Source organism: Salvelinus sp. IW2-2015, unplaced genomic scaffold (genome assembly GCF_002910315.2).
Source record: "Salvelinus sp. IW2-2015 unplaced genomic scaffold, ASM291031v2 Un_scaffold629, whole genome shotgun sequence".
In the NCBI taxonomy this organism is placed as follows: Eukaryota; Metazoa; Chordata; class Actinopteri; order Salmoniformes; family Salmonidae; genus Salvelinus; species Salvelinus sp. IW2-2015.
Window position 1 is genome coordinate 167,688 of NW_019942585.1, and position 13,551 is coordinate 181,238.

The 13,551-nt window shown below is 41.3% G+C and overlaps 1 protein-coding gene across 1 annotated transcript; it reads left to right on the top strand.

Moving 5' to 3' along the window:
- The first annotated feature begins 63 nt into the window (after positions 1-63).
- Positions 64-4,696, top strand: LOC112068631 (leukocyte elastase inhibitor-like). The gene is made up of 7 exons (XM_024135811.2): positions 64-168; positions 595-793; positions 2,163-2,303; positions 2,568-2,685; positions 2,952-3,094; positions 3,817-3,984; positions 4,173-4,696. Exons 2-7 carry the CDS (start codon positions 626-628, stop codon positions 4,575-4,577), a joined length of 1,143 nt encoding a protein of 380 aa, XP_023991579.1. The 5' UTR covers positions 64-168; positions 595-625; the 3' UTR covers positions 4,578-4,696.
- Positions 4,697-13,551: the final 8,855 nt, after the last annotated feature.

A 13,551-nucleotide genomic window follows, 5' to 3' on the forward strand; every position in this document is an offset into this window, starting at 1 on the left:
AGTTGGCTTGCCGTAGTAGTCAGCTGAAAATAATTGAAAAGAGCACTTTGACAGGCCACGGTGTGTGTCTGCAGTTAATTGTTTTATAGATGGTTCCCTGAAACGTGTCTGTTGAAAGCCACCTGTCTGGAAAAGGGCTACCTGACATTCACAAATAGCTAGTCTTTGGTGAGTAGCTGCAATATAATATTTTCCCAATCAACTGGTGACGGTACTGAACATATTTTAGGAATGTTTATGCTGTTGATTTTGACAACTTTCCGTTGAAGTTACGATTAATGACGACTTTTTGTCTTGTTTATTGGTGAATAACTTGCCGATTTACTTAACATAACTATTGATATCTGCTTGGCTACCTGGACGTGACCAAACATTTTGCCACGCGTTGCCATAMCTCCAAAATCAGGAGAACAGCATAAATGTAACATCAGACAGGACATTTTATCATTTAGGTGTAACGTTAGCTAGCTGTTTTCTGGTTTCGTTTTTTTCCCCGTACTTTGTATTTAGCATCGGCATTAGATGGATAATTGCTTCCCATTCATTGACGGTTCTGTTTCACTGATACTAACATTTTTAACTTTTCTTTCCAAGTTCTGCCTGCCTTCCTCTCCCACCAGTTACAATGGCAGCCGTGTCTGTAGCCAGTACTAACTTCGCCCTTGCGTTGTTCAAGAAGATCACAGAGAAGAACAAAACGGGCAATGTTTTGTACTCCCCTCTCAGCATCTCAGCTGCGCTGGCCATGGTTTTTCTGGGTGCCAGGGGCAACACTGCTACTCAGATGTCAGAGGTGAGTCAGTGTGACCCATTTTTACGAGTTCCATCGATATGACACACTGTGAAACCATAGCTATCCTGTATGACTCAGTTGGTAGAGCATGGCCCTTGTAACGCCAGGACTGTGGGTTCGTTTACCATGGACAACTACACAAAATGTATGCACACAAAACATGTACATCACTTTGGGTTAAAGCTTCTGCTAAATGGCAACAACAAAATATATATACAGTACCAGTCAAGTTTGTGCTAATTAGGACAATGTAGCTATAGTTGAATGAGAAATATATTTGTCACTTAAATGTCCTTGTTTTTGAGAATTGCTTTTTGTCCCTTAAAATAACATCAAATTGATCAGAAATACAGTGTAGATGTTGTTAATGACTATCTATATAGGTGTGCAGATGCCTGTTATCAGCAACCATCACTCCTGTGTTCCAATGGCATGCTGTGTTAGCTAATTTTATTAGCCAAGTTTATTATTTTAGAAGGATAATTGATCATTAGAAAGTACTTTTGCAATTATGTTAACACAGCTGAAATATGTTCTAATTTGAAAGAAGCAACAAAACTGTCCTTTAGACTTGTTGAGTATCTGGCGCATCAGCAATTGTGTGTTGGTTTACAGGCTCAAAATGGCCAGAAAGAAAGACCGTTCAAATGAAACTCGTCAGTCTATTCTTGTTCTAAAAAATTAAGGCTATTCCATGTGAGAAATTGTCAAAACTGAAGATCTCATAGAACTCTGTGTACTACTCCCTCCACAGAACAGCACAAACTGGCTCTAACCAGAATAGAAAGAGGAGTGGAAGGCCCCGGTGCACAACTGAGGAAGAGGACAAGTACATTAGTGTCTAGTACATTAGTGTCTAGTAGCGTGTTCCCCTGCTGGGAACAAGCTACTACTGTAGGTGTTCTGTGGTTTATTTATGGGATATTAGCCCCATACATAAAATACACAAATGTAGCAGCAGCTCCTGTATATAGCCTCGCTATTGTTATTTTACTGCTGCTCTTCACACAAAAAAATCCTAACTGCATTGTTGATTATGGGCATGTAAGTAAGCGTTTCACTAAGGTCTACTCCTGTAGTATTTGGCGCATGTGACAAATACAATTTTATTTGCGCAGTAGCAGCATTTGGGACTGGAGGGAATACTAGCTTATTTTCTCTCCTAAGGTTTCAACGTGTTATTTATTTTTTCATAATTGTTAAGGAAATATAAACAGGAATTTCTGGTCACAAACCAATAATTTTGTAATAGGTCAGCAACATGAACGTAATCTGGACTTGTCTAAATGACAAATGGATGTCACAGGAAGTTGCAACCACAATGTGACATTGGGGACATGTAAATGTTTTTTTCCTATTTTGTCAATAGACGATGTGCTTCAACAAAGCTACGGGTGACATCCATGTTGGCTTCGGCAAACTCATTCATGACCTGAACCTGCAGGGAGCCCCATACTCACTGAGCCTGGCCAATCGCCTGTACGGAGAACAGTCTTACCAGTTTGTTGAGGTAACGTCCACAATGTACAGTGAGTGGACTAAGCGTGCATCTSAAATTAGATTTTCCTTTCTGAATTGACCCCAATGACTGTATTAGAAAGTCATTATACAAAGAGATACATCACATTAGCAATTTCCAGGATGTCCTATACATTCTATGACTAACTGTACATAGTCTAGTCCATTGTAGACTAYACTCTTTTATGTACTAAGTGGTTTATAAAGTTAGTCAATATCCTGTCTTAGTCTCTTGTGTCTGTGGTGAATGTGACAGACTTTCCTCGGCGACACCAAGAAGCACTACGATGCTGAGCTGGAGGCTGTGGACTTCAAGACCAATGGGGAGACTTCCAGAAAGTACATCAATGCCTGGGTGGAGAAGCAGACCTCTGGTGAATAGAGGCCAAAAGCTGTTGTCTCCATGGGCACAATAGCATTAACTCTCTATTTTTTTTCCCACAATATTCATGATATTATTCACTGAAATGTTTAATGATAAATATTCTCATTCGGTGTAAAAACCTTTAAGGGACCACTAGATTGAGATTTAAATGATTTCTTCCATTAGGTGTCCTTGACGTATCTGCTGTTTGTAACAAAGGTGTAGAAGAAGAAAGTAATAATGTAATTCTCACCTCTAGTCTCTGTATTTTTGTAGAGAAAATAAAGGACCTGTTGCCGGAGGGGGTTGTCGACCACCTGACCAGACTGGTGTTGGTGAACGCCATCTACTTCAAAGGCAACTGGTTTAAGAAGTTCAAGGAGGCCAGCACCAGCAATGCCATGTTCAAGCTGAACAAGGTACCAACCAGCCTGACAGAAAGAACCTATTCTACTGTCTACGCATTGAACATGTATGTACACCCCTGGTGATCATTCATCATGAGTCTTTAGAGTAACGCTTCTAAGGGAAAAGAGCCTTAACTGCACCAAACTGCAATTTAGTTTTTTMGGGGGCACTACATTCCCCCCCACCCCCAAATTCGTGATATCCAATTGGTAGTCTTGTCCCCATCGCTGCAACTCTCGTACGGACTCGGGAGCCGTGCGGCCGCACTACTTCTTGACACGCTGCTCGCTTAACCCGGAAGCCAGCCGCACCACTGTGTCGCTGGAGAAACCGTTCAACTGGTGAGCTTGCAGTCTCCCGGCCTGCCACAAGGAGTCACTAGAGCGCGATGGGACAAGGAAATCCCTGCCAGCCTAACCCAGACGACGCTSGGCCAATTGTGCGCCGCCTCATGTGTCTCCCGGTCACGGTCGGCTGTGACACAGCCTGGGATTGCGATGCAGTGCCTTAGAGCACTGCGCCACTCGGGAGGCCAGGACACCTTTCTTATACAACTGTTACTGTAGTCAGATTGGTCATCCATCCCTCCCTTGATTTAAAAACTCAGTCCACTAACAATGTGTCAGGAACATGTGTAGCTTGCTTCACTTTCATGACAATCAATGAGTAACTTTTGCCACCCTCGTGAAATGATTGTGTAGTCACAAATTACACCTCCTTTCATTGGATCCAGAATGTGAGTAAGCCAGTGAAAATGATGCATCAGATGGCCAAGTTCCCCCTAACCTTCATCCCTGAGGTCAACTGCCAGATCCTGTGTCTGCAATACGAGGGGAACGAACTGAGCATGTTCATCATGCTCCCCAGCGACATGGAGGACCACATCACTGGTCTGGAGAAGGTAGGACTTGTTTACTCTGTCAGCAACATGGGGTTTGTGGCCTATACAATACACAGTTAACTGCACGGCAAATACCTGCGTTTATAACTGCGTTGTGGTAATTAGAGGGTTAGCTCAAACCGAAAACAGTGTCATTTTCATATTTTTAGAAGTGTCAGTCATGACTGTTTCCCACCCCCCAAACACAGCTGGAGAAGCAGCTYACCTATGAGAAAATGGTGGAGTGGACCAGGCCTGACATGATGGAAGCGGTGGAGGTTCAGGTGGGCCTGCCTAAGTTCAAGCTGGAGGAGACCCTTGACCTGAAGGACTTGCTGATCAGCATGGGCATGACGGACGCCTTCGACCTCTCCAAGGGCGACTTCTCGGGCATGTCGCCCAGCAACGACTTGGAGCTGTCCGAGGTGGTGCACAAGGCCTTCGTGGAAGTCAACGAGGAGGGCACAGAGGCGGCGGCCGCCGTGGCCGCCATCGTGGGGATGCGCTGTGCCTTGAGGACCCCCACATTTGTTGCCGACCACCCCTTTCTTTTCTTCATCAGCCACAACAACACCGAGAGCATTCTGTTCTATGGTCGCTACTGCTCCCCTTAGGCGCCAACTGCAACTGGGACATTCAACTTGAGGGGTTTTTAAAGGTATATACTGAAGCCGCTACATCAATATCCCATCTGTGCTTGGTGATCTTTGTCAATAAAAAATTGATTCGTTGAGTATGTTTGTGGTGAAATTATGTTTTTGATGAATTTTCTTACTGGTCTGATGGTATGATGTATCTAGTACATTTTTACCTTATCGTGAGCAATGTTTGTCTACTCTGACCACCTAATTCGACACACTGAAATACCATTTATCCTCAACGTGTTTGTACTTTTCGTTCCGCTTACGAACACTCTCCTAGTCTTCTGATTTGAATACTGGAGTTCTATTCAATTAAACAACTATGTTTACAGGAATAGTAAAGAATATATCAACTTAAGTGTGGGTCCTTAGTCACACTTCCTAATCTAAGTTACTGTGTATGCACAAATGATCAGTGCTATCTGGGATCCTTGGGACGTCCCTATTCTATCCACTCCTCTTCCCTTTACCATAACCCTTACCGAACCATTGAACATGTTAACTTCAATGGGATGTCCCTACGCCAAGGACCCCTGCTAGCACTGATCATGCACAAAATGAACACTGTAATCCAGCATGTTAGTGTATAATAAGCCACCTTGTCCTAGAGAGATTTACACGGTTAGCATAATGTCACGCCAGGATAAGCCTACACAACAGCCCTTATTTTAAGTGTTTCTAAAATCCTCTGGGGAAAAATGAATGGTGGAAAAACAATAGGAACCCTTTCCCTGTTTGAGCGCTAGGTTTTATGGGTATTATGTCTCATACTGTGGTACACTCTTATCGTAGCACTGTCAACCCATAGTTGGCCAACTCCCTGACCAACATGGCTGACCTGAACTCCACCAGTACAGTTTGTGTCCTGTACTGGTTACTGATTGGTTTGGAAGATGACACCTTTTCAAAAAAAGTGTCCTGTTTACAAATAATGATCTGCAGTAACTTTAATTTCTAGTCAAAGTATGAAAAATATGTTGATATAATGTCAGATATTTAGTCAGTTGCAGATAAAGTTTGGGGCAACTTAAATGTCCTTGTTTTTGAAATTAAATCACATTTTTCGTCCATTAAAATAACATCAAATTGATCAGAAATACAGTGTAGACAATGTAAATGACTATTGTAGCTGGAAATGTCTGATTAAGTTTTTTTAATGGAAAACTAGAGGCCCATTATCAGCAACCATCACTCCTGGGTTCCAATGGCAAGTTGTGTTAACTAATCCAAGTTTATCATTTTAAAAGGCTAATCATTAGAAAACCCTTCGGCAATTATGTTAGTACAGCTGAAAACTGCTGTCCTGATTTAAATAAGCAATAAAACTGGCCTTTAGATTAGTTGAGCATCTGGAGCATCAGCATTTGTGGGTTCGATTACGCGCTCAAAATGGCCAGAAACAAAGAACTTTCTAATGATACTCGTCAGTCTATTCTTGTTCTGAGAAATGAAGGCTATTCCATGTGAGAAATGGCCAAGAATGAATATCTCAATCAATGCTGTGTACTACTCCCTTCACAGAACAGCGCAAACTGGCCCTAACCAGAATAGAAAGAGGAGTGGGAGGCTCCGGTGCACAACTGAGCAAGAGGACAAGTACATTAGAGTGTCTAGTTTGAGAAACAGACGCCGCACAAGTCCTCAACTGGCAGCTTCGTTAAATAGTACCCGCAAAACACCAGGCTCAACGTCAACAGTGAAGAGGTGACTCCGGGATGCTGGCCTTCTAGGCAGAGTTGCAAAGAAAAAGCCATATCTCAGACTGGCCAATAAAAAGAAAAGATAAAGGTGGGCAAAAGAATACAGACACTGGACAGAGGAAGATTGGAAAAAAGTGTTATGGACAGACTAATCTAAGTTTGAGTACTTCGGATCACAAAGAAGAACATTTGTGAGAAGCAGAAAAAATGAAAAGATGCTGGAGGAGTGCTTGACGCCATCTGTCAAGCATGGTGGAGGCGATGTGATGGTCTGGGGGTGCTTTGGTGGTGGTAAAGTGGGAGATTTGTACAGGGTAAAAGGGATCTTGAAGAAGGAAGGCTATCACTCGATTTTGCAACACCATGCCATACCCTGTGGACGGCGCTTAATTGGAGCCAATTTCCTCCTACAACAGGACAATGACCCAAAGCACAGCTCCAAACTATGCAAGAACTATTTAGGGAAGAAGCAGTCAGCTGGTATTCTGTCTATAATGGAGTGGCCGGCACAGTCACCATATCTCAACCCTATTGAGCTGTTGTGGGAGCAGCAATCCAACTTGTGAGGGTGCTTCGGGAAGCATGGGGTGAAATCTCTTTAGAGATTAGAACGCCAAAGGTCTGCAWGGCTGTAATTGCTGCAAATGGAGGATTCTTTGACGAAAGCAAATTTTGAAGGACACAATTATTATTTAAATTAAATCATTATTTATAACCTTGTCAACGTCTTGACTATATTTCCTATTAATTTTGCAACTAATTTCATGTTTGTTTTCATGGAAAACAAGAACATTTCTAAGTGACCCCAAACTTTTGAACTGTAGTGTAAGTAAGCTTGCAATCACTGTTCTTACCTGGCTAGCTACCTAATATCAAGTGGGAATACACTACAGTCACAGATAGAACAATGAGCCAGATATTTCACCAGATGTATAAGTGTGTAGCATCAGGCTGCCGTTTCCACTCACTACCAAATATAGCGACGAAAGGAAACACAGTGGCTGGCAGTGTTTGAAGATGGAGCTAGATGGATTTTCGCCAACATTATGCTAATAGTATCATCAATAAAACATTTTATCTCAATACAGTTTTCAGTTACGAAAACTATAATCTGTTACGAACAGAGTGGGCTAACTTTTATAGATTTTACCCTTTGCCAAAGTTAGAATTTTTTGGTTTTTGTTTTGCCCTTTTGCAAATTGAGTTATTGCGCACTTCACAGAGTAGGCGTTCCCTAACGGAAATAGGCAAATACATGTGAGAACTCACCAATAGGATCCCTCTCTTTGCTTGTTCTGCCCACTATGACTCATTTGTTCCCATTGGAAATGACAAGCTGTGGTCGATCTTGGGTTAGTTATAAAAGTCTTTGCTACAGTAGGTAGCAAGCTAGCTTAGCTGCAACTAACATCGTGGTATAGAACAAAAATTATTTGATGCTGGATAGTGAACCATGCCGGAAAAGGCTCTGTGGAAAACAAACTCTCAGAAGTAATCAAGGCACTCTCATGTAGTGGAAAATGTTAAAAGCCTTTATTGGTTTTTATGGCTTATGCATGGCAAGAATTTTWAAAAGCACTGATGCGTTGCAGCTACAAAAGCCTTCATCTGGGTGACAAAGAACGGTGTGTATCCCAACTCTCACAGGAAGGGTCTAAATTCATTACCATATTTAATTGATAAAGTAAAAAAAAAATAATAATATTCAAGATACAAGATAAACACGGCATAATGACAATGCTACAACCACAAAAGAAATGCAATATCATGAAAGGAAAACACAAACTGTGTACACGTAACAGTATAGCTTCCGTCCCTCTCCTCTCCGCTACCTGGGCTCGAACCAGGGACCCTCTGCACACATCAACAACTGACACCCACGAAGCATCGTTACCCATCGCTCCACAAAAGCCACGCCCCTTGCAGAGCAAGTGGACCAACTACTTCAAGGTCTCAGAGTGAGTGACGTCACCGATTGAAACGCTATTAGCGCGCACCACCGCTAACTAGCTAGCCATTTCACATCGGTTACATTCACATGAACTCATGTTACTAAACTTAAGAATGGAGAACATAAAATAGAGAACAAAAAAATGGGGAACAAAAAAAACGAATCGAACACATAATAATCAATTACCTCATTTAGACCTGGCAATACAGAGACACTTAGTTTAAAGATCCAGAGCGTTTCACATTATAGGAGGCGTTTGAGACGATTGTACATTCCTCTGTCATGCGGTCTGTTTGTATCTAACCCAATAATATATATAAACCCTGGATTGCTGATGCTAGTATTGGCCATTGCTAGGCCAAATGCACATAAGCTTTTTTTGAAGGGGGGTTTAGGGGGGGACAGTAACATTAGTAGAAAAACAAAAAACTTTAAGAACAGTGTTTAATATATATATCTATATAATCTACACAGCTATGTACAAGTTCTTTTTCAGTACAGCAAACATCTAAAAGTCATTACAAAGATCTTCCTATCTCTATTTTCCAGAGCAACACTATGTTGATCACTATTATCGCTAGTTACAGTAATTCTAAACTATAGTTTTAACTAAATCATAATATATATATCATATAAATATATATATATGGTGTACAGGCTGGAATGCCAATGTCGGTGTAAAAAATGTTTTGATCAAAAAAWATATATATCTTTTTTTTATCAAAACATTTTTTACACGGTCATGGGCATTCCAGCCTGTACACCACARACTGTAGTGTTGCAGTTGTCAAATGATTGCACTTGGTAGGTTCTAGGTCCACAAGTGTCCCTGAACGTGTATGTTTTTACAATGTGATAGCTGTGATTGCCGTTACCACATGGGAAGTTGCCTGTCGTGGATTGTATCATGAAAGTGTCGTGTCCAAGCTTATGAAGAAACATTAACTTTTCACTGTTTCGTTTTTCATACGACTCGTTTTGGTCGGTTTTGGTGTCTATCTGGACAGAACTATGGTGGTCAAATTTCATATTGATTATCACGTGTCTAGGTTCATAACGCAGGTAACTAAGTTAATCAATTCTGGATTGTCACGTGACTTAGCTAGCTGTATGTCACAGTAGTACAGGACCAATACCGTGTGTAGCATATTAAAAGGAGTAGGCAAACATTCATTCTGTTATCATTCATTTGCATTGCTCACAGTCGTTGTGTGATAGTCTACTGTCAAAGTGATGTCAACACTATGAAAATGACCCAGCCTACGTTTTTCGCCCACTCTCTTGCTATTACGTGGGCATTTACTCACATTAGAGCAAGATTCTAACTGGCTACTGTCGTGTGGGGAATGACACTCTCCCACAAAAATATTGTGCACCTGGAGAAGTGGCGGCTTGGCCTACTGTAGGTTACGCTCAGAGACCTAGCCTATATTTATAATGATTGAAGTTTAAGCTATCAAACCTGTAAGAATCTTTGATAGCCGAGTGATCTGATCTGTGCTTGTTGGTAGGCCTAAATGATGTGTAGGCCTATGGCAGCTACGGCTGCATTTTCAGATACACTTGTATGTTGTAGTGGGCCGCACGTCTTTCTTGTGTTATTATATAAAACAAAGGGTTGTTGATTTGTACGGCTACATTTCAGATACATTGTTGTACATTTGGACAGTAGAAGGACACATCTACCTTGTGTTATTAGGGCTCTAAAGCAATACTAGTTGTGCCCCTCCATGGATTTAAAATGCCTGTGGTATCCGTTTCCTCTCGCGCTTCCTCGTCTGACCCTGGTTCCGATGGACAGGTACAGTATTGATTGGTTGGTTTAGTCTATTATCAAATCAAATCAAGCTTTATTTCTACTGCACATTTCAGACATGTAATGCAACACATTGTGCTTCACAGGAAAAAACTATGAAAATAAAAGCTGAAATATTTACTACACAACAAACATAAGATAAAAAAACMAAAGAATGACAAATATTTTAKGACTAAAAAGCACCCTGAGGGAAAGCAAAGCTAGAAATATGTGTTTTAAGATTTATTTTAAATGTGTCCACAGTTTCGTCCCCACTCAGGTTCTCTGGCAGGCTATTCCAGAGGCTGGGGGCATAGTAGCGAAAGCTGCCTCTCCATGCCTCTTGGTCCTAGGCTTTGGGATAGTTAAAAGGCCAGTGTCAGAGGGACCTACTGGGTACATAACTTAAAAGCATGTCTGATATTTATTGGGGTGCACAATCGTGGATTGATTTAAAAACCAATAGAAGAATCTTAAAATGATTTCTAAAACTCACAGGCAGCCATTGCAGAAACCTTAAAACCGGTGTAATGTGTTCTCTCCGTCTGGTCTTGGTCAGTACCCAGGCTGCAGAATTCTGTATGTTTCTGTATGCAGTTGACCAATGGCTTTCTTGGGTGGACCAGACAGGAGAGCAATACAGTAGTCGAGCCTGCTTGTAATAAAAGCATGGATGAGTCTCTCTGTATCAGAGAGAGAAACGGCCACACCTTGGCAATGTTCCTCAGGGTACATTCTTGATGTGTGATTTTGAAATTCAGTTCAGAATTTAAAAAAATAACACCAAGGTTTTTTACCTGGTGTTTTTTTTTTTTATGTACCGTGAATTAAAATGTGCAGCCAGATTCTCTCTCTGTGCTTTGGCTCCAACAAGTACCTCGGTCTCGTCTTGATTTAGCTGGAGGAAGTAGTGAGCCATTCAAGTATTTAAATCACTAATACAGTCTAATAATTTATCTGTGGAGCTAAAATCCTCTGGTGACACAGAAATGTAAAGTTGTGTACCGTCTCTGCGTAGCAGTTAAAATCAATGCTGTGCTTTCTGATTACGCTGCCAACAAGTAACATACTGTATATAAACTAACAGTACCGGACCAGAAATCAAACCTTGTTCAGGGCCACATGTGATATGAATCTTCTCTGAGTTATGTTCACCATGGGTGACAAAAAACTCTCGATCTGTAAATAGGTCCTAAACCAAAAGGCCAACCCACCTCTCCTGTCTGTCCAGATGGACGTCATGGTCAACAGTGTTGAATGCAGCACTTAAATTCAAGAGTACAAGGACAGAGAGCTGTTTGGCATATGTGTTGGCTCTAGGATCATTTACCACTTTAACTAAGGCTGACTCTGTGCTGTGGTAGGCCCGAAAACAAGATTGGAATTTTTCTAAAAAATATAGTTGGCACTTAAAAAATTATTTCGCTGTTTGATAACCGATTTCTCCAGAATTTTGCTTAAGAATGTACGGTTGGAGATTGGCCAAAAATGTGTAAGGGCTAAAGGATCTACAATACTTTTCTTCAGAAGGGGTTTCATCATAGCAGTTTTTAGTGCAGTTGGGGAAATGCCTGTGAACAGGGAGTGATTAATAACAATAACTTGCACTTTTTCAGATATGCAATTAAAAACTGAAGAAGGTGAAGGGGATAGGATTAAACTTCTCATCAGGTATTGCTTAGCTGATACCCAGCCTAATGTTGGTTATCTTATCTCTGAAATATGTCGCAAACTCATCACATTTAGATGAGGAGGAATGTTCTGTTCTGCGCTGTTCTGTGAAGGGAGTAGTACACTGCGTTGTACGAGATCTTCAGTTTCTTGGCAATTTCTCGCATGGAATAGCCTTCATTTCTCAGAACAAGAAAAGACTGACGAGTTTCATAAGAAAGTTATTTGTTTCTGGACATTTTGAGCCTGTAATCAAACCCACAAATACTGATGCTCCAGAACCTCAACTAGTCTAAAGGAGGCCAGTTTTATTGCTTCTTTAATTAGCACAACAGTTTTCAGCTGTGCCCAACATAATTGCAAAAGGGTTTTCTAATGATCAATTAGCCTTTTAAAATGATAACCTTGGGTTACGTAACACAACGTGCCATTGGAACACAGTAGTGATGGTTGCTGATAATGGGCCTCTGTACGCCTATGTAGATATTCTATTAAAAATCAGCCGTTTCCAGCTACAATAGTCATTTACAACATTAACAATGTCTACACTGTATTTCTGATCAATTTGATGTTATTTTAATGGACCAAAAAATTGCTTTTCTTTCAAAAACAAGGACATTTCTAAGTGACCACAAACTTTTGAACGATAGTATGCCAGGTTGATCTCTCAGAATATCATAATGGACCTGCAAATGTGACTTTCTTCACTTCTGCTCTGCCATTCTGCAATTTCTCTTTAATTCATTTGTTTCCTCACTCATCCAAGTGTTTTGATGTGGCCTTTTTCAGCTTTGCTACAACTATGGCATCAATTGTTGCCCTTAATTTATTATTAAAGTTATAATCTAAATCATCACAAGAGAAAGGCACAATAGGTGGTGGAGTATTGTTCCTACACTCAATAAAATATGTAGGCACTTCAGAGGTAAGATAGCGTTTCTTAATAATGTGTTCAGTATTACCCTGTGCTCTGGGCAACAAGGTAGTAAAAAATCCACATTTGTGGTCAGATAAAGCAACATCAAGAATAGAGGATATATCAGTAGAAAGCCCCTTGGTAATAACCAGGTCCAGAGTATGGCCGTGGTTATGGGTGGGCCCAGTAGAAAGCCCCTTGGTAATAACCAATTTGTAACCAACCATGTCCAGAGTATGGCCGTGGTTATGGGTGAGCCCAGTAGAAAGCCCCTTGCGTAATTAACCATGTCCAGTGTATGGTTGTTGGTTACGGGTCGGCCATTAGAAAGCCCATTGGAATAACCAGGTCCAGAGTATGGCCACGGTATGGGTGGGCCCAGTAGAAAGCCTTGCGTAATAACCAGGTTCCATAGTATGGCTGTGGTTATGGGTGGGCCAGTAGAAAGCCCTTGGTAATAACCAGGTCAAGTATGGCTGTGGTTATGGTGGCCCGAGTAGAAAGCCCCTTGGTAATAACCAGGTCCAGAGTATGGCTGTGGTTATGGGTGGCCCAGTAGAAAGCCTTTGGTAATAACCAGGCCCAGAGTATGGCTGTGTTTATGGGTGGGCCCAGTAGAAAGCCCCTTGGTAAATACAGTCCGAGAGTATGGCCGCAGTTATGGAAGGGCTTAGTAACACGTTGGATGAAGTCCATAGATTTCAAAAGATTCATAAATTTCAATGGCCTTGGAGTCAGTGTCTTTGTCAACATGATATATTAATCGCCAACACAGACAACAGACAATAGCACCGTGGCTGACATCAAAGACAACAGACAATAGTTAGATAAATCGTATAGAAAGTGGGGCAGTGTTTTTGGTGGCCTATACAGGGTTATAGCCAGACTGGTGGCTGACATGTAAGACAGTATCG